Source organism: Gekko japonicus, unplaced genomic scaffold, assembly GCF_001447785.1.
Source record: "Gekko japonicus isolate JY-2015 unplaced genomic scaffold, Gekko_japonicus_V1.1 scaffold3704, whole genome shotgun sequence".
Lineage (NCBI taxonomy): Eukaryota > Metazoa > Chordata > Lepidosauria > Squamata > Gekkonidae > Gekko > Gekko japonicus.
The window spans coordinates 110,163-130,076 of record NW_015164773.1 but is presented as its reverse complement, the minus strand read 5'-3'; the positions used below and the strand labels follow the sequence as shown (position 1 = coordinate 130,076).

The 19,914-nt window shown below is 47.8% G+C and overlaps 1 protein-coding gene across 1 annotated transcript in view; it reads right to left on the bottom strand.

Annotated features, from left to right (window-relative positions):
• Window positions 1–1,841: 1,841 nt before the first annotated feature.
• ACER3 (alkaline ceramidase 3) overlaps window positions 1,842–19,914 on the bottom strand; it is an 81,116-nt gene continuing 63,043 nt past the window's right edge. The window contains exons 3-8 of the mRNA XM_015409723.1: window positions 19,397–19,449; window positions 15,132–15,184; window positions 12,978–13,059; window positions 10,622–10,657; window positions 4,256–4,314; window positions 1,842–1,947 (exon numbers count right to left, since the gene is read on the bottom strand). Of these exons, the coding sequence (XP_015265209.1) occupies window positions 1,842–1,947; window positions 4,256–4,314; window positions 10,622–10,657; window positions 12,978–13,059; window positions 15,132–15,184; window positions 19,397–19,449 (389 nt within the window). The remainder of the gene's footprint in view (window positions 1,948–4,255; window positions 4,315–10,621; window positions 10,658–12,977; window positions 13,060–15,131; window positions 15,185–19,396; window positions 19,450–19,914) is intronic.

The following is a 19,914-nucleotide window of genomic DNA, read 5'->3' as shown; positions in this document are numbered from 1 at the left end:
AGAGTCGGCCGCTCTTAACCACCACACCAGCTGGCTCTTGCTAAGGAAAGGTGGGGGATTTCGGCAGTGTTTCTTTCCATGTTCTTACGGTGCTACGCACAGCAGGCTGGATTACGGTTCTGCATTTTGGCCTTTAAAACACACACACACACACACACACACCACATCTGCACAGGACAAACTCCTGTATTCTACTCAAGTTGGCATCCTTTAGCTGCCCACTTCAAAGTGGTCACTGGGTCCACAGTCCAGGACGAGGGCCCCCCAACCTTTTCGTGCCTGCGAGCACCTTTGGAATTCTGACACAGCGTGGTGGGCGCGGCGACAAAGCGGCTGCCACAAAATGGCTGCCTCGGAAGGCGGAGCCAGCCACAAAATGGCTGCCCCAGCTTGCCTTCAGTCACACAGTGGCGCTCCTTGCGCTGTGGTGGCAGCTGCCGCCAAAGCAACATTTTTTTAAAAATCTGCACCGCCAGTCAAATCTCCAGTGTCCAGTCAGAAGGCTTCCTGGGCAAAAGCCCCACCTACTTTCCAAAAACACTTGGGTGGGTGCCAGGAAAGGTGTTGGCAGGCACCCACGGGCACCACGTTGGGGACTCCCGGTCTAGGACACTGTGTTCTCATGGAAATACGCTTGCTGGAAAGGGGGTTCTGGCAATCACTGCGGGAACAGATGCAGGTGAAAAGGATCAGAAGGAAACAGGTAATGGAACTAGATTCGGGTGGGGCAGCCGTGTTGGTTTGAAGCAGCAGAACAAAGTTGGGAGTCCAGGGGCACCTTTAAGACCAACAAAGTCTTATTCTGGGTAGAAGCTTTCATGGGCACGCACACTTCTTCAGGTACAACGAAGTGGAAGTGACCAGTCCATACACACAGGCAGAGGGTGGGCAGTAAGTTAGCACACAGCATAATGAATGGTTATCAGCAGGGCTATTTTTGGGCAGGAACGCACAGGAACGGAGTTCCGGCTGGCTCCTGAGGTGGCCACGCCCAGCAGGGACTCATTAGCATAACAGGCCACACCTAACAGCAGAAACTCATTAGGATTGGCTACATTAGGGGTGTGTGGCCTAACATGCAAAGGAGTTCCTGCTACAAAAAAGCCCTGAGTTTTGACAACAAAGTAAACAGAATAAGAAGCAAAAGGTGGGTGTGGCTGGATGAGCACACGTCTGGTAACATGGGGGTATGGCCTAATAGGCTAATGAGCTGTGTTGTCAGGGTTGTGGCCTAATATGGTAATGAGTTTCTGCTGTTGGGTGTGGCCTATTATGCTAATGAGTTCCTGCTGGTCTTTTTCTACAAAAAAAGCCCTGCATCCGTGTTCCCTCTAAGCTGAGTTAGTGTCAGCTGGCTCACAGTTTTTTAGCCCCCAGCTCACACATTTTTATCTTCGCTCAGGAAGGGGGGCTCCACACAGTGTTTCCTCTAAGCTGAGTTAGTGTGAGCTAGCTCACACATTTCTATCTTAGCCCAGGAAGGAGGGCTCCAGAGCAAACTAATTTATGCCGTAGCCAAATCGCTTGCTCCCAACTTTAATGCCAGGAGCTCACGAAGTAGAATGTTTGCTCACAGGACTCCACAGCTTAGAGGGAGCATCGTTTACCAGTTGTTTGGATTTAATTACGGGACGGAAACACAGTGAAGGAAACAAATATGTCGAAATTGGAGATGGACGGGCAGGTGTATCTTTTATTGCGGCACGCTGAGAGTAATTAAGGTACTGGAACTGGAGACCTTCTTGTGGTCCGGTTTGACCAAAGGGTACCTGAGTTACCTCCTCCCCCGAATGCAGAACCACAAAAGCGAGTCGCAGACACTCGACGGCAACAGATTCAACTCACCTCAGTCTGTCACAGAAAATGTTGTCTATGTTCCAAAGAAAAAATCCCATTAGAAATAGCGTCAGGGACGTATAACCCAAACCCCTGAGCCAGGGATATACCCTAGAGAGAAAGAGAGAGTAGCAAAGGGAAGATTGTAAGTACACAAAAATCCACCTTTCTCACAGGAAGCTGGGCTGAAAATATTATTTTTTATTGGAAAATTTTATTTTGTTTCTAATTTTGCATTTATACATTCCATCCATACCTCTTACATATATATCAGAGTCATTCATCGCTTAGTCATTCTTACATACATTTTGAGTTCGCTATTCACTTAACAACTCTCCTAGCCAATTATATACTTTCCCCCATCTCTTCTCATGTACCTTTTCATTCCTGTTCTGCAACATTAAACTCAAATCATCCATTTGTGCTAACTCCAGGAAGCTGGGCTGAAAGTATTATTGAAACTTGTGTGTGTGTGTCCCCCCCCCTTCCAGAGACCAGCTCAAGGTGACTTGCGGCTAAGATAATACAAAATATTTAACATCCATCCAGGGCTCTTTTTGTAGCAGGAACTTGTTTGCATATTAGGTGACACACCCCCTAATGTAGCCAATCCTCCAAGAGCTTACAGAGCTCTTCTTACAGGGGCTACTGGAAGCTCTTGGAGGATTGGCTACATGGGAGGCGGGGTGTCGCCTAATATGCAAAAGAGTTCCTGCTACAGAAAGAGCCCTGCATGCACCTATTCAAAACAAAGCCATTAATGTACAACCAGGGGTCATTTCCTGCAGGAGCGCACAGGAGCGGAGCTCCGGCAGTAAAGAGCCCAGGGGGCGGGCACATGCAACAAGCCCCACCCCCTGTTCCCAGCAGCCCTCAGTCAGAGCAAGAAGCAGCCAGGTAAGTTGCAGAGCTTCCCCCAGAGAGGGATTAAAATGCGGATAGCCTTAAGAAGAAGGCAGCTTAAGAAGAAGACGGCAATGACAAAGAGGAAGAGGAGGAGACTGGATTTATACCCCGCCCTTCACTTGGAGTCTTAGAGGGGCTTACAAACTCCTTTCCCTTCCCCTCCCCACAACAGGCACCCTGTGAGGCGGGTGGGGCTGAGAGAGCTCTGAGAGAACTGTCCTTGAGAGAACAGCTCTGACAGAACTACGGCTTGCCCAAGGCCATCCAGCAGGTGCAAGTGGAGGCGTGGGGAATCAAAACTGACTCGCCCAGATTAGAGTCTGTGCTGCAAACCACTCCACCAAACTGGCTCTCTACAGTTCTCTAGGGGGCTTGTAGGGGGCTTGCAACTCAAGATCTAGATCTGAGAGAACTTGTAACTGACCTAAGGTCACACCAGCAGCTGCATGTGGACGAGTGGGGAATCAAACCCGGTTCTCCCAGATTAGAGTCCACGCACTTAACCACTACACCAAACTTGCACCAAAGTGGATTAGATAAATTCATGGAGGTAAGTTGATCAATGGCTACTAGCCATGGAGACTAACGGGAACCTCCACATTTAGAGGCACTACACCTCTGAATCCCAGAGCCAGGAGGCAACATCAGGGGAAGGCCTCGGCCTCTCTGCCCTGTTGCTGGCCCTCCAGAGGAACTGGTTGGCCCGTGTGAGACAGGAGGCTGGACTAGATGGCCCCTCACTGGTCTGATCCAGCAGGGCTCTTCTGATGTTCTTACCAGGGGAAGGCCTCGGCCTCTCTGCCCTGTTGCTGGCCCTCCAGAGGAACTGGTTGGCCCGTGTGAGACAGGAGGCTGGACTAGATGGCCCCTCACTGGTCTGATCCAGCAGGGCTCTTCTGATGTTCTTACCAGGGGAAGGCCTCGGCCTCTCTGCCCTGTTGCTGGCCCTCCAGAGGAACTGGTTGGCCCGTGTGAGACAGGAGGCTGGACTAGATGGCCCCTCACTGGTCTGATCCAGCAGGGCTCTTCTGATGTTCTTACCAGGGGAAGGCCTCGGCCTCTCTGCCCTGTTGCTGGCCCTCCAGAGGAACTGGTTGGCCCGTGTGAGACAGGAGGCTGGACTAGATGGCCCCTCACTGGTCTGATCCAGCAGGGCTCTTCTGATGTTCTTACCAGGGGAAGGCCTCGGCCTCTCTGCCCTGTTGCTGGCCCTCCAGAGGAACTGGTTGGCCCGTGTGAGACAGGAGGCTGGACTAGATGGCCCCTCACTGGTCTGATCCAGCAGGACTCTTCTTATTTTATCATGCAAGGCAAGCCTCAAGGGGGAGGGGCATTCAAGAAGCAAGGTGCCATCACCAAAAAGGCCCTGTTTAGGGTCACCACCTGCAAAACGTCAAGAGCCCAGAAGGGGATCTAATCTGGCAGGCTGGACAATATGAACACAGGCGGTCCTTCAAGGACTGGGCGGTGAATGAAACAAAAGTGTGACACGTAGCATCTGAGCGATACTTACCACATCACTATATATACGGATCGCAGTACTAAGACCAAGACCAGCGTCCCGTACATAACCTGTAGGATGGGGGGGAAAGGGGGGATTGTTAATCACCTCTCTGCACCAAATCCTGCCCAGAACCAGGACCCTTTTCAGTCATAGAATCATAGAGTTGGAGAGAATTTCCAGGGTCATCTAATCCAACCCCCTGCGCAATGCAGGAAATCCACAAATACCTCCCTCCCTCACACCCCCAGTGACCCCTGTTCCACGCCCAGAAGATGACAAAAAACCTCCAGGATCTCCAGCCAAACTGGCCGGGAGGAAAATGGCTTCCTGACCCCAAAAGTGGCGATCAGCATTTTCCTAGGAAAGGGCCACGAGAACTAAGCACTGAGGCAACCCTTCCCGCCCTCCCTCTCATGATTTGCCTCAGTTCACAGAATCAGCATTGCTGTCCGATGGCCGTCTAGCCGCTGTTTGAAAAGCTCCCCAGAAGGAGAGCCCACCACCTCCCGAGGAAGCCCGTCCCACTGAGGAACCCCTCTGACTGCCAGGACGTTCTTCCTGATATTTAGCCAAAAACTCTTCTGATGTAGATTTCAACCCGTTGGTTCCGGTTCAAAGGTCTGGGGCAACAGAAAACAACGCCACACCATCCTCTAGATCAGGGGTGTCGAACTCTTTTGTTATGAGGGCCGGACCTGACATAAATGAGACCTTTGTTGGGCCGGGCCGTGTGTGTCATAAACTTTATAAAGGTCGCAAACGCAAAGAGTTTTTTTTTAAACTTAAAATAAAAACATGCTTAAAACATTAGCTCCGTAAGCTGCAAACCTACTTTTGATTTATTGTCATTCACCGCAGAACTCTCACGCTCAGAGTTCTGAGTCTAGGACACAGGTTGAAACATGAAATAGCTGAGTGATTAAGAGAGTCTGGCGAAGCAAGCGACGATGCAGCAGCAGAAAAAGAACTGGAAGCAGGAGATGGCCAGTTCCACTGCAGGCCTCATGGGAAGCCTCTGGTGGCCTCATCCAGCCCCTGGGCCGCATGTTTGACACCCCTGCCCTAGATGACAGCCCTTCAAGGACCTGGGTGTTCTGGTTGATCACAAGCGAAACATGAGCCTGCAGTGCGATGTGGGTGTGAAGAAAGCGAATGCAATCTTAGGATGCATGAACAGAAGCATTGTGTCCAGATCAAGGGAGGTGGTCGTTCCGCTCTATTCTGCTATGGTCAGGCCTCACCTGGAGTCCTGTGTCTAGTTTTGGGCACCACATTTGAGGAAGGATGTTGACAAGCTTGAGCGTGTCCAGAAGAGGGCAACCAGGGTGGTGAGAGGGTTGGAATCCAAGTCTTATGAGGAAAGGCTGAAAGAATTGGGTCTGTTTAGCCTGGGAAAGAGAAGGCTTAGAGGGGACATGATTGCAGTCTTCAAGTATCTGAAGGGCTGTCATGCAGAAGATGGAGCAGATCTATATTCTCTCTTGCTCCGGATTGCAAGACTAGATCTAATGGGTGGGAATTACAAGGGAGTCTTTACCGGCTAAATATCAGGAGCAACTTCCTAACTGTAAGAGTGGATGAGCAGTGGAACGGACTGCCTCGGGAGGTGGTGGAAGTTCCTTCGCTGGACGTTTTCAAGCGGAGGCTGGACGACCATCTTTTGGGTATGTTGTAGGGCTGTCTTTCGGCTATGCTCCTGCAGAGTGCAGAGGGGGCTGGACTAGATGGCCCGCAAGGTGCCTTCCGACTCTTAACGTTCTATGATACTGTGATTCTAAGTACTTGAAGATGGTCCTCATATCCCCTCTCAGTTGTCTCCTCTCGAGGCTAAATGTACCCGGCTCCTTCAACCTTCCCTCATAGGACTTGGTCTCCAGACCCCTCACCATCACGTCAATCAAGTCAATGCCCTGTTTCCTTATAGCAACGGCAGCCCAAATGGGGAGAACGGTGTTGAATGCAAAGGCAGCTTAATGTTGCTCACAGAACTGAATAAACTGTGATCCTCGCGCACCCCCGCAGTCGACATATAGGGGCAGAGAAGCTGGGTTTACGTGGAGGAAACGAAAGAAATGTGGGGGGCTTTGGTCTGCGGAGCCTGGAAGAAAGTTCGTGGTGGGCGTGCCGCCTTCAGATCACGCATCCAAAGAACCTTGCTGACCAGACCTCCTGACTGGCTTTTTAAAAAGCAGGGCCATCCCTGGTTGGTACTTGGATGGGAGACCACCAAGAAGCCAAGGGTTGCTACGCAGAGTCAGGCAATGGCAAACCACCTCTGTGTGTCTCCTGCCCTGCCCTGGATGGCCCAGGCTAGCCTGATCTCATCAGATCTTGGAAGCTAAGCAGGGCCATCCCTGGTTGGTATTTGGATGGGAGACCACCAAGGAAGCCAAGGGTTGCTATGCAGAGGCAGGCAATGGCCAACCACCTCTGTTCATCTGCCCTGATCTGGATGGCCCAAGCTAGCCTGATCTCATCAGATCTTGGAAGCTAAGCAGGGCCATCCCTGGTTGGTACTTGGATGGAAGACCACGAAGGAAGCCAAGGGTTGCTACGCAGAGGCAGGCAATGGCCAACCACCTCTGTTCATCTGCCCTGATCTGGACGGCCCAGGCTAGCCTGATCTCATCAGATCTTGGAAGCTAAGCAGGGCCATCCCTGGTTGGTACTTGGATGGGAGACCACCATGGAATACAAGGGTTGCTAAGCAGAGGCAGGAAATGGCCAACCACCTCTGTATGTCTTTTGCCCTGACTTGGATGGCCCAAGCTATCCTGACCTCATCTGATCTAGGAAGCTGAGCAGGGTCAGCCCTGGTTAGTTCTTGGGCAGGAGACCACCGAGGAAGTCCGGGGTCGCCACGCAGAGGCAAACCCACCTCTGAACATCTCTTGCCTTGACAAGTTGGCTGAGACTTGGTGGCACTTCCCAACACACACACAACCGATGGTTCTGCAAAGTAGGAGGTGGAAAATGTGCAGTGGCAAAGAAAACAAACCCCACACCAATGTTAAGGTGTTTTGATGGAAAAGAATGGAAAAATGAAGGAAGCGCCCCTTTTCTTTTGATAGGCAGGGAGAGTGTTCCAAGTTCCTAGGCGTTGACATCACACCTGAAGCTGCCTTGCGCTGAATCAGACCTATGCTTCATCAAGGTCAGTATCGTCTACTCAAGACTGACCGCCGTTCTCCAGAGTCTCGGGCAGAGGTCTTTCACATCACCTGCTGCCTGGTCCTTTGAACTGGAGATGCCGAGGATTGAACCTGGGACCTTCTGCATGCCAAGCAGAGGCTCTACCTCTGAGCCACAGCCCCTGTCTATGTCTCGCCAGGGTCTCAGGAAGAGGTCTTTCACATCACCTGCTGCCTGGTCCTTTGAACTGGAGATGCCGAGGATTGAACCTGGGACCTTCTGCATGCCAAGCAGAGGCTCTACCTCTGAGCCACAGCCCCTGTCTATGTCTCGCCAGGGTCTCAGGAAGAGGTCTTTCACATCACCTGCTGCCTGGTCCTTTGAACTGGAGATGCCGAGGATTGAACCTGGGACCTTCTGCATGCCAAGCAGAGGCTCTACCTCTGAGCCACAGCCCCTGTCTATGTCTCGCCAGGGTCTCAGGAAGAGGTCTTTCACATCACCTGCTGCCTGGTCCTTTGAACTGGAGATGCCGAGGATTGAACCTGGGACCTTCTGCATGCCAAGCAGAGGCTCTACCTCTGAGCCACAGCCCCTGTCTATGTCTCGCCAGGGTCTCAGGAAGAGGTCTTTCACATCACCTGCTGCCTGGTCCTTTGAACTGGAGATGCCGAGGATTGAACCTGGGACCTTCTGCCTGCCGAGCAGAGGCTCTACCGCTGAGCCACGGCCCTTCCCCTTTCTTAAAACCCTGGCAAACCCAGGGATAGGGACTTTCCATTACAAGAACAGAACACCCGCCTTGCTTCTTTCTCCTTTTGCAACTCATTCTGAATTAACATCCCTTACAGCTACTGGGAAAGGGAGCGGAATACTGTTTGAAGGTACATGCCTAGAAGATACGACTGGGAAAGCGGATGGTAATTTGTCCCCGATGCCGCCGCCAAAATGGGAAGCTCTTTCTGCTGGCGGATTCCAAGTTAACTTCCAGCCCTTGCCTGCGGCTCCGTAGTTTTACAGCTCCAGTATCTTGTTCTGAACAGGCTATAATTAACTCACCTGGAATGAACGCGCGTGGGGGAAATACCCTCCCTGTTTTTCCATATTTAATTGGGGGGTGGGGAGGGGCGCATAATCAGACATGACCGTCATCCCGATTGCCTGGGGCGGGGGGAACCTTGCTTTTTAAAGTTAATATTAAAGTTAATAGTAAATATATATATATATTTGTAGTGGTTGTAGTGGTGTAGTGGTTAAGTGCGCAGACTCTAATCTGGGAGAAGCGGGTTTGATTCCCCACTCCTCCGCTTGCACCTGCTGGATAACCTCGGGCAAGCCGTAGTTCTCTCAGAGCTGTTCTTGAAAAAGAGCCATTTCTGTCAGAGCTCTCTCAGTCCCGCCTACCTCACAGGGTGTCTGTTGTGGGGAGGGGGAGGGAAAGGAGTTTGTAAGCCGCTTTGAGACTCCTTTGGGGAGTGAAGGGCGGGGTATAAATCCAATCTCTTCTCCTTCTTTTACCTCAAAATGTGTCTGTTGTGGGGAGGGGAAGGAGTTTGTAAGCCGCTCTGAGACACCTTCAGGTAGTGAAGGGTGGGGTATATATCCAATCTTCTCTTCTTCTTCTTCTAATTCAGGATTCTGGTTGACTTCGGGGTGCTTTTCTATGGTTTGCTTGCGTGCAACCGTCTCGGGCATGTCGGGACGGCAACTGTTTCGCCCTCGCAAGAAACGGATGCAAATCAGCAGACTTCTCCAAGGTTTCCAGACAGACTTGGCTCCTAGTCAATGCCTTCTGATGCTTGGCTGAGGCTAGAGAACAGCGAGCACCCTCAGGGGTGCTGGACCTCCTGAGAGCACCTGGTATTTTCGACCCCACTGCTGGACCTCCTGATGGCGCCTGGGATTTCTGGCCCCTGTGTGACACAGAGTGTTGGACTGGATGGGCCACTGGCCTGATCCAGCACTGGCTTCTCTTAGGTTCTTATGTCTGGGGCAAGGGATGCTCTGTCTTCTTGGTGCTTGGGGGGTGGGGGGCAACAGTGCGAGGGCTTCTGGTGTCCTGGCCCCACTGCTGGACCTCCTGATGGCATTGGTATTTCTGGCCACTGTGTGACAGAGAGTGTAGGACTGGATGGGCCACTGGCCTGATCCAACATTGGCTTCTCTTCGGTTCTTATGTTCTTACGATGCAGTTCTCTAGAAGTGTAAGCAGCAGCTCTGACAAATGGAAAGCTCCGGCAATTCCCCCCACTTGGGTTCAATGACAGTGCCTTGGTAGTTTGGGGGAATTTCGTTCCCGTGAAGAAACCAGCAAAACTCGTTAGTGGTTGCTTTCCGTACAGGTTGGGAAGGATGCTGGTGATTAAACTGTTCGGCAGGCAGATCAGCGTTAAGAATATAAGAGAGAAGCCACGATGGGTCAGGCCAATGGCCCTTCCAGTCCAACACTGCGTCACACAGTGGCCAAAGCTCAGATGCTATCAAGAGGTCCACCAGTGGGGCCAGAACTCCAGAAGCCCTCCCACTGTTGGCCCCCAAGCACCAAGAAGACAAAGCATCACTGCCCCAGACATAAGAACATAAGAGAAGCCATGTTGGATCAGGCCAATGACCCACCCAGTCCAACACTCTGTGTCTCACAGTGGCCAAAAACCAGGGGGCATTAGGAGGTCCACCATGGGGGCCAGAACTCCTGAAGCCCTCCCACTCTTGCCCCCCTAGCACCAAGAATACAGAGCATCACTGCCTCAGACATAAGAGCATAAGAGAAGCCATGTTGGAGCAGGCCAATGGCCCGCCCAGTCCAACACTCTGTGTCTCACAGTGGCCAAAACCCAGGGGCCACTGTGTGACACAGAGTGTTGGACTGGATGGGCCGCTGGCCTGATCCAACATGGGCTTCTCATGTTCTTAGGGGAGAGCCCCACCTGACTCCACCCACTTTCCAAAAACACTCTGTGGGCACCACGAAAGGTGTCAGATGGTGCCACGGTGTCCACGGGCACCATCTGGTGATCACGTGTTCTCTGGGTCTGTTTAGCCTGGAGAGGAGATGACTGAGAGAGGATATGATAAACATCATCAAGGACTTGAAGGGCTGCCATAGAGAGGATGGTGCAGAGTTGTTTTCTGTAGTCCCAGAAGGCTGAACCAGAACTACGCACAAATTTCTGTCAGAAATGCCCCACACTTAACAACTGAATGGCAAATAACGTCTGAAACTTTGAAGAGAGTAATGGTTACCTGATGAAATACTGGCTGCTTCCAGTTTAGGTAAACCTGTAAAAAAGCAAAGAGCAAAGAAGTTAGGCATAAAACAGCTCTCGTTGGCTGTAATCTCGGGTGGCTGAACTGCAGAGAGAGGGCTGTCAAATGGCTAGGTGGGTCGTGCGGGGCTGTGGCCCCCGAGAAAAGGAAGGCCCAAGGAAGGGGCTATGGAGCTGTGTCAGGCCGGGCTCTTTCCTGCCAGTTTGGTGTAGAGGTTAGGAGGGCGGACTCTAATCTGGGAGAACCGGGTTTGATTCCCCCACTCCTCCACATGCAGCTGCTGGTGTGACCTTTAGTGGTTTTTAACTGTGACCATCATTTTGAGCTGGGACCTTCTACATACCAAGCAGAGGGTCTACCACTGAGCCACGGCCCCTCTCCATGGCTCTCCAAGGCCTCGGGCGGAGGTCTTTCGCATCACCTCCTACCAGATACTTTAACTGAGAATGCCGGGAGTTGAACCTGGGACCGTCTGCATGCCGAGCAGATGCTCTGCTATGGAACCACAGTCTTCCCCATGAATCTGCCTTATACTGAATTAAGACCACTGGTCCATCAAGGACAGTATTGTCTATGCAAGACCAGCAGCAACTCTCCAGGGTCTCAGGTTAGGGGTCTTTCACATCATCTACTGTCTGGTCAATTTATGCTGGGGATTGAACCTGGGACCTTCTGCATACCAAGCAGATGCTCTACCACTGAGCCATGGCCCCTCGCTCTCTAGTGTCTCAGGAGGAGGTCTTTCACATCACCTACTGTCTGGCCCTTAATTTAACTGGAGATGCCGGGGATGGAACCTGGGACCTTCTACATACCAAGCAGAGGCTCTACCACTGAGCCATGGCCCATCTCCATCGCTCTCTAGTGTCTCAGGAGGAGGTCTTTTACATCACCTACTGTCTGGCCCTTAATTTAACTGGAGATGCCGGGGGTTGAACCTGGGACCTTCTGCATACCAAGCGGATGCTCTACCACTGAGCCATGGCCCATCTCCATCGCTCTCTAGTGTCTCAGGCAGAGGTCCTTCACATCACCTACTGTCTGGTCCTTAATTTAACTGGTGATGCCGGGGATGGAACCTGGGACCTTCTGCATTCCAGGTAGAGGCTCTACCACTCAGCCACGGTCCTTCCCCATGAATCAGCCTTATACTGAATCAGACCCTTGTCCATCAGGGTCAGTATTGTTTACTCAAGACTGGCAGCAGCTCTCTGGGGTCTTGGATCCCAGTCTGGTGTACAGCCAGTTTGGTGTAGTGGTTAAGTGCGTGGATTCTAATCTGGGAGAACTGGGTTTGATTCCCTACTCCTTGCAGTTGCTGGATGACCCTGGGCAAGGCATAGCTGTGTCAGAGCTGTTCTTTCAAGGACAGTTCTGGAATCTGGTCCTTTTACCTGGAGATGCCGGGGACTGACCCTGGGACCTCCTGCGTGCCAAGCCAATACACTACACTGAGCCATGGACCCTTCCCCTAATACTCAACGTACCAATGACCTCGCTCAGGGCAAAGCAGCTTCATAGATTTGTGTGACTGCATGGATTTTGGAAGAATTCTCTGCTTTTCAGCTGTAATGCTGAAATGTCTTATGAGGAAAGGCTGAAAGAGCTGGGTCTGTTTAGCCTGGGAAAGAGAAGGCTTAGAGGGGACATGACTGCAGTCTTCAAATATTTGAAGGGCTGTCATGTAGAAGAGGGAGCAGATCTATTCTCTCTTGCTCCGGATCGCAAGACTAGATCTAATAGGTGGAATTTGCAAGGGAGCCAATACCAGCTGAATATCAGGAGAAACTTCCTGATAGTAAGAGTGGTTGAACAGTGGAACAGTCTGCCTTGGGAGGTGGTGGATGCTCCTTCGCAGGACGTTTTCAAGTGGAGGCTGGACGGCCATCTTCCGGGTATGTTGTAGGGCTCTCCTTCGGCTCTGCTCCTGCAAGGTGCAGGGGGTTGGACTAGATGACTCTCAGTCACTACACCAAACTGGCTCTCAGGCAAGTTAGACTCGATAACATTCTATGATCGTATGATAATGCAATTCTTCCTATTTACACCAAAGTGCGTGACTTCGAAAAGCCACTCAAAACTAGGCGAGAGACAGTTCCTTTCCCCTTCTTCTGGCTTCTGTTTTTCAAGGGCCAAGAGTGTCCTGCATTACCCATGTGCGGTGGATCTTCAAGGAATGACACAAGAGTGTCTGCACACGCATGGATGTGGAGGGAGGGGAGGGACAGGCCGAGGGCGGACTCTGTGCTTTCGTTTACAGATATAGCGAGGAAACAGGGACAGACGAGCCAATCCTTGTGGAACTTCACTTCCCCCAAACAGAACTGCTTACTGTGGTGACGCCGATGCTGTAGGTTCCTAGTAGAAACAGGAGTGGATAATTGACGGTGTTCTTGTACTTGAAACACTCGTACCTGGAAGGCAGACAGGAAGAAAGCCGATGAGATCCAAGAGAAACAAATTACGCAAGCCCGGTCTGCCCTCCAAGGTTTGCAAACTTTAAAGAAGGCGCTCTAGGGAGAGCCAGTTTGGTGTTGTGGTTAAGTGTGCGGACTCTAATCTGGGAGGACCGGGTTTGATTCCCCACGTCTCCACTTGCACCTGCCGGATGACCTTGGGCAAGCCGTAGTTCTGATAAGTACATTTTATGGACATAAGCAAAGCCAGTAAATAATTATATGAGTGCAATACAAAACAATACCAAATCTTGGTGTAGTTGTTCTTGACACTGTTTTGGCTATGCTCCTGGAATGTTTACTCGTCGAGACGTCCTGACGGAGCTGTAAAGTGTGCAAAGCGGACTGAAAAAGTCTTCGTTTTACAGGTTCCCGAACAATATTTATCACTCCTTCACTGGAAAACATGTAGATCCAAGAAATGTAAGAGATAAAGAGAGAGTGCTTTCCTAGGATTAAACAGTAGTCTCGTATGTCTTTTTCAACTCTTTCTCTCTGTTCGTGTTTGTTACCAATCCCTTGACGTAGCACTAGCAGGATCATTATTAATTACTTATTATTATTAATAATTATTAATTATTTCATGGCAGTGGGTTTTCTGGCAGACTGAAACTCTCACTCTTTCTGTGGCGAGCTATGTTTATTTTTGGGACCAAGAGAACTGTGACTGACCCAAAGTCACCCAGCTGGCTTCAAGTGGAGGAGTGGGGGAATCGAACCCGGTTCTCCAGATCAGAATTCATCGCTCAGTCACTACACCAAACTGGCTCTCAGGCAAGTTAGAATACTTACAGCAGTTTAAGGAAATAGATGAATTAGTATGAATCACATAGGACTTAACATCACATAAAGCGCCACGTGAAGCATCATTGTTTGTTTGACTGCGACACATCACTGTTTGTTTCAAGTCTTGAGGACTGGATTTACGACTGCAGTTCATTTTGCATTGTTTCCCTTAAGTCCTAAGGACTGGATTTACTTGCTCAATGGACAGTTAGAAATCATGTTTTTCAGTCCATTGGAATTGGGAAGTTTCTTTGGGGATTGTAGAGTTTTCTTCAAATCCCCAGTCTGTCTATGTACCATTTGTATTTTAGGCATGTATTAAATAACCAACAGTGTATGTTTAATAAGAAGAAGCATTCTTAATAATGAACAGTTTATGAATTCAAACAATTTGGAGCTTCATGTGCTGTTAAGTCATATATAGTTAGAGTCACAGGCATAAGTAACTGAGCAATTATAGTTGAGATTGGATTAAAGTGGTTGGTAAGATCTGTGAATGGCAGTAAATAAGCACAGAAATACAAGCATCTCAGAGCCAAGAGGCAACACCAGGGGAAGGCCTTGGTCGCTGTGCCCTGTTGCTGGGCCCTCCAGAGGAACTGGCTGGCCGCCGTGTGAGACAGGAGGCTGGACTAGATGGACCCTCACTGGTCTGATCCAGCAGGGCTCTTTTTTGAGGTTCTTATCAGGTGAAGGCCTTGGCTTCTCTGCCCTGTTGTTGGCCCTCCAGAAGAACTGGCTGGCCCCTGTGTGAGGCAGGATGCTGGACTAGATGGACCCTCACTGGTTTGATCCAGCAGGGCTATGCTTATGTTATCAGGTGAAGGCCTTGGCTTCTCTGCCCTGTTGTTGGCCCTCCAGAAGAACTGGCTGGCCCCTGTGTGAGGCAGGATGCTGGACTAGATGGACCCTCACTGGTCTGATCCAGCAGGGCTCTGCTTATGTTCTTATCAGGTGAAGGCCTTGGCTTCTCTGCCCTGTTGTTGGCCCTCCAGGGGAACTGGCTGGCGTTTGTGTGAGACCAGATGCTGAACTAGAGGGACCAAAGTTCTGATGCAGCAGGGCCCTTCCTATGTTCTTATGCCAAGCTCTGGGCTCTCCGATGGTTTTTAGCGCTAACGCACTACTAGAAGTGGGAATACAGTTTCTCCACAGGGTGCACCCTCCTTCTCTTTGACGAGAGCAGGATCAGGCACCTTCACGGCAGATTCGGGTATTTTCCAGAAAAACTGGCACATACTTACAGGCAGTAGACAAATGTGCAGCAGCCGTAGATCATGGGCAACTCGTCCAACAGCTACAAAAGAAAAGAAAAAAGACACAGGAGAGATCAACGTTCGTAATCCCGTCAATGGAGGATTACGTCTATCAGGGAAATTCAGGTGGGGTAGCCGGCCGTGTTGTTCTGAAGCGGCAGAATGAAGTTTGAGTCCAGCGGCGCCTTTAAGACCAACAAGGGAAAAAATTTGAAATAAAGAAGAAAGAAGAATTAGACTTTGATTATGACTGGTTGAATTACTGGCAGATTCATGATTTGTATAGGAGTGACAAGAAAAAATATGGTTTCAGGGGAAAAAATAATGAGATAGAAGAGGTGTGGGAGGGAAATGGAAGTAAAATGATATCTAAAATTTATAAGATTTTGTTAAAATGGTACACTGAGGATGAAACAGTAAAAGAACAAATGTAGAAATGGGCGATTAATATGAATAAAGAAATTACAATGTCGTCATGGGAATGGTTATGGAAAAATTCTATAAAATTTTCGACTTGTTATAATATAAAAGAGAACTGTTACAAAATGATGTATAGATGGTATATGACACCGGAAAAAATAGCAAATATGAATGATGATATGTCGAATAAATGTTGGAAATGTAAAAAACATGAAGGTTCATTTTACCTTATGTGGTGGACCTGTGACAAGGCAAGTAATTTTTGGACGGAGGTCCACAGTGAAATGCAGAAAATTTTAAAATGTAATTTTAAAAAAGAGCCAGAAATAATGTTGTTAGGTCTGAAAATGGAAGAATTGAATGTTACCAAAAGAACTTTATTTTAGTATTTGATTTCTACTGCGAGAATGACATATGCCCAATATTGGAAACAAGACAAAATACCAGAAAAATGGGACTGGATTAAAAAAGTTTTGTTTATGGCTGAAATGGACAAAATGACAAGGAAGCTAAGCAACCAAGAAGATGAGGACTTTTTTGAAGAGTGGAAAGACTTTAAAGAGTATTTGGAGACTAACTGGGATGTTACAAATAATTTACTGTGTTTTGAAGAATATTAGAAATAGAATAATCTATGATTAAGTGAAAGTTACCTGATGATTAAAAACATATTGGAGTAAGAATTAACAATGGTGAGAAAAGAAATATTAAAATGTAAAAAGATAGAAAACTTTAAGATTAAAAGATTTAAAGGGATATAAGCATTGCGGGAAGCCAAATGAGGGGTGGGAGGGTAAGGGGATAAAGTAAAATAGGGATAGGTGGAAAATGTGATAAAATGTATAACTCTTTTAAAGGAACTGTATTATCCCATTAATAAAAAACTGTTTAATTAAAAAAAAGACCAACAAGGTTTTATTCGAAGTGTCAGCTTTCATGTGCGTGCACCAATGTTCCCTCTAAGCTGTGGAGTCTTGTGAGCAAATATTCTACTTTGTGAGCTCCTGGCATTAAAGTTGTGAGCGAGCCATTTGGTTACTGCATAAACTAGTTTGCGCTTGTCTGGAGCCCTCCTTCCTGAGCGAAGACAAAAATGTGTGAGCCGGAGGCTAAAAAACTGTGAGCTAGTTCACACTAACTCAACTTAGAGGGAACATTGGCGTGCACACTTCTTCAGACAATCGGAAACGTAAGAATCTAAGAAGAGCCCTGTAGGATTAGACCAGTGGTCCATCCAGTCCAGCGTCCCGGCTCACATGGCAGCCAGACGGAAAAAAGAAGAGACTGTGAGGTAACTGCGCTAGAAAATATTTAAATAACAATCACAAGATTTATACAAAAACGTTTACAAAAAAATCTACATATATAAATGCACAGGGCAATTGAAAATGGTGTGACGATGGTCTCCGGAATGCTCTATCGTTTCAATACTATTCTTCTTCCGAAAGTGGATTGAAAGCCTTAATAAATCATATCCAATAACAATATTATGTGAAGAATCTCTGGTACATGTACGTACAAAAATTCAATAAAAAGTTTGTTTCAGACCTTACATACAGCGACTCTTGGTCTGTCATTTCAACAAGTAGGTATCAAAAATTTCATTAATATTCACCGATGTATCTATGAAATGTAACAATAAAATCTAACACATCAGCATAATTTAGCCACAATTAATTTATACGACTCTACAACTTTTGAAGGCATATACTCACCATAACTTAGTTGCAAGAAATTCTCTGAAAGAATGTTCCTAGGGCAAAGTGCTTGTATAATGCCTTGCTAGATACATGTTCTCACAAAACTTTTATGCTAACTCATCCCAATACCAGTACTGATGCTGCAAAGATTTACCCTGATTCATTATAATGGAAGGTTGCCAACTTATAAGAATACAATATAAGGTTGCTTGCAAAAATTACAATGCATGGTTGCCAACTACCAAGGTTGTCAACTTACAGGAATTACAATACCAGATTGTCAACTTGCAGGAATTACAATACAAGGTTGCCAACTCACAGAAATTTTACAACAAGGTTGCCAATTTACGGGAATAGCTAAGCAAGATAGCCAATTTACAGAAATTATAATATAAGGTTGTCCACTTACGGGAATTATAAATAGCTAAGCAAGATAGCCAACTTACAGAAATTACTTTCCATTATAATGAATCAGGGTAAATCTTTGCAGCATCAGTACTGGTATTGGGATGTATGTAAGGTTTGAAACAAACTTTTTATTGAATTTTTGTATGTACATGTACCAGAGATTCTTCACGTAATATTGTTATTGCATATGATTTATTAAGGCTTTCATCCACTTTCGGAAGAAGAATAGTATCGAAACGATAGAACATTCCGGAGACCATCGTCACACCATTTTCAATTGCCTTGTGCATTTATATATGTAGATTTTTTTGTACACATTTTTGTATAAATTTTGTGATTGTTATTTCTTCTTTTTTCGGTCTGTTCTGTGACTGTGGCCATCATTTTTGAGTCACATGGTGGCCAACCAGTTCCTCTGGACGGCCAGCCACAGGGCATAGAAGCCGAGGCCTTCCCTTGTGGTTGCCTCCTGGCTCTGGGATTCAGAGGTTTACTGCCTCTGAACATGGGAGGTCCCCATTGAGTCACCACAGCTAGTAGCCACTGACAGACCTCTCCTACATCAATCTGTCTACTCCCCTTTTCAAGCTGGCCATCACTACCTCCTCTGGCAGTGAATTCCACATTTTAATCCCTCTCTGTGTAAAGTGGTATTTCCTTTTGTCCATCCTGAACCTACTGCCCGTCAGCTTCACTGGATGCCCTTGAGTCCTAGTCTTTTGGGAGAGGGAGAAAAAGTTCTCCTTGTCCACTCTCTCCACCCCACGCATAATTTTATAAACCTCTCTCATGTCCGGAATGCTCTATCGTTTCTAAACTGAAAAGCCCCAGATCCGTTAGCCTTTCCTCATAGGGATCAAAAACTAGACAGGCTTTGGTGTAATTACAATAAGAAAGATAGGGCTCACCAAAGAAAATTACTCTTCTATATCTTTAACACACTTTGTTGTATTATTATACCAAATTTCCTTATAACAAATTTCCTGTATTAACTACCATTCATTCATTATATATGAAGTACATTTCATGAACATAAGCAAAGCCGGTTAATGATAATATGAGTACAATACAAAACAATACAAAATCTTGATGTAGCTGTTCTTGACGTTGTTTTGGCTGAGCTCCTGGAATGTTTACCCTTTGAGACGCCTGGACGGGAGCTGTAAAGTGTGCAAAGCAAACTGAGGAGTCCTCGTTATACGAGTTCCCAAACTGGGGAATTCTCGACTTGCCGATCTGCCTCTCAGCCACTGTTCTCCGTCAAACCCTGAACGTATCGGCACCGATTCAAGTCCCAGTCTCAGAAGTATTTTTTTCTCATCCCCTCAAATAGTACATAGCCTTCATGTTTAGATTTACTCATCCTGTTAGTCAAGCCTAGTTCGCAAAAACCCTTTTTTAATTAACACCTGCCCTGGACCTTGAAAGTGTTTCCTATAAAACACATCTTAAACATCTGCTGCAACTACTATTTCCCATACAACTCTCTAAGCATCCACTTATTTGACCCTTTTTCAAACTGCTTTTGCATTCCATTTTAGTAACTGGTTTAGCTTTACTCGAAATCGGGCTGGCAACAAATAACATCCGGTTTAGAAAAGTAATGTGAAAAGGGCCGTAGTCTTCACCTGATGATATTTTAAAAACAACAACAACAACCAGGAATAGTAGACCCAAGCAAAGTCCACCCCCCAAAAAAGGTGTGAATGCTGAAGGAAGACTGACCTGCATTTCATACTTCAGGGTCATGTGAAAGCACCACGATCCCAAACCCACAGCTGAAAGGCAAGAAAGAAAACGTTACAGGGAGAACCCTTGCAGGGGACAGGAACCAACCTTAAACGCTCCATCCTCTCTGCCTTCGCATTACGATGCCGTAACAAATGGACTGCTTCTAGTGAGAACAGGGCATACTGTGGGTGGCCTGTGCTAAGGGATCGACCGAGTTTACAGGGAGGGTATTGAAAACAGATCAGCCAATATCATAATGCTCCTATATAAATCAATGGTGCGACCTCATTTGGAGTACTGTGTACAGTTCTGGTCACCACACTTTAAAAAGATATTATAGGTTTTGAAAAAGTGCAGAAAAGGACAACTCGAATGATCAAAGGCTTGGAACACATTCCCTATGAAGAAAGGTTAAAGCGCTTGGGGCTCTTTAGCTTGGAGAAACTACAATGGCTGAGGGGTGACATGATTGAGGTTTATAAGATTATGCCTGGGACAGAGCAGGTAGGGAA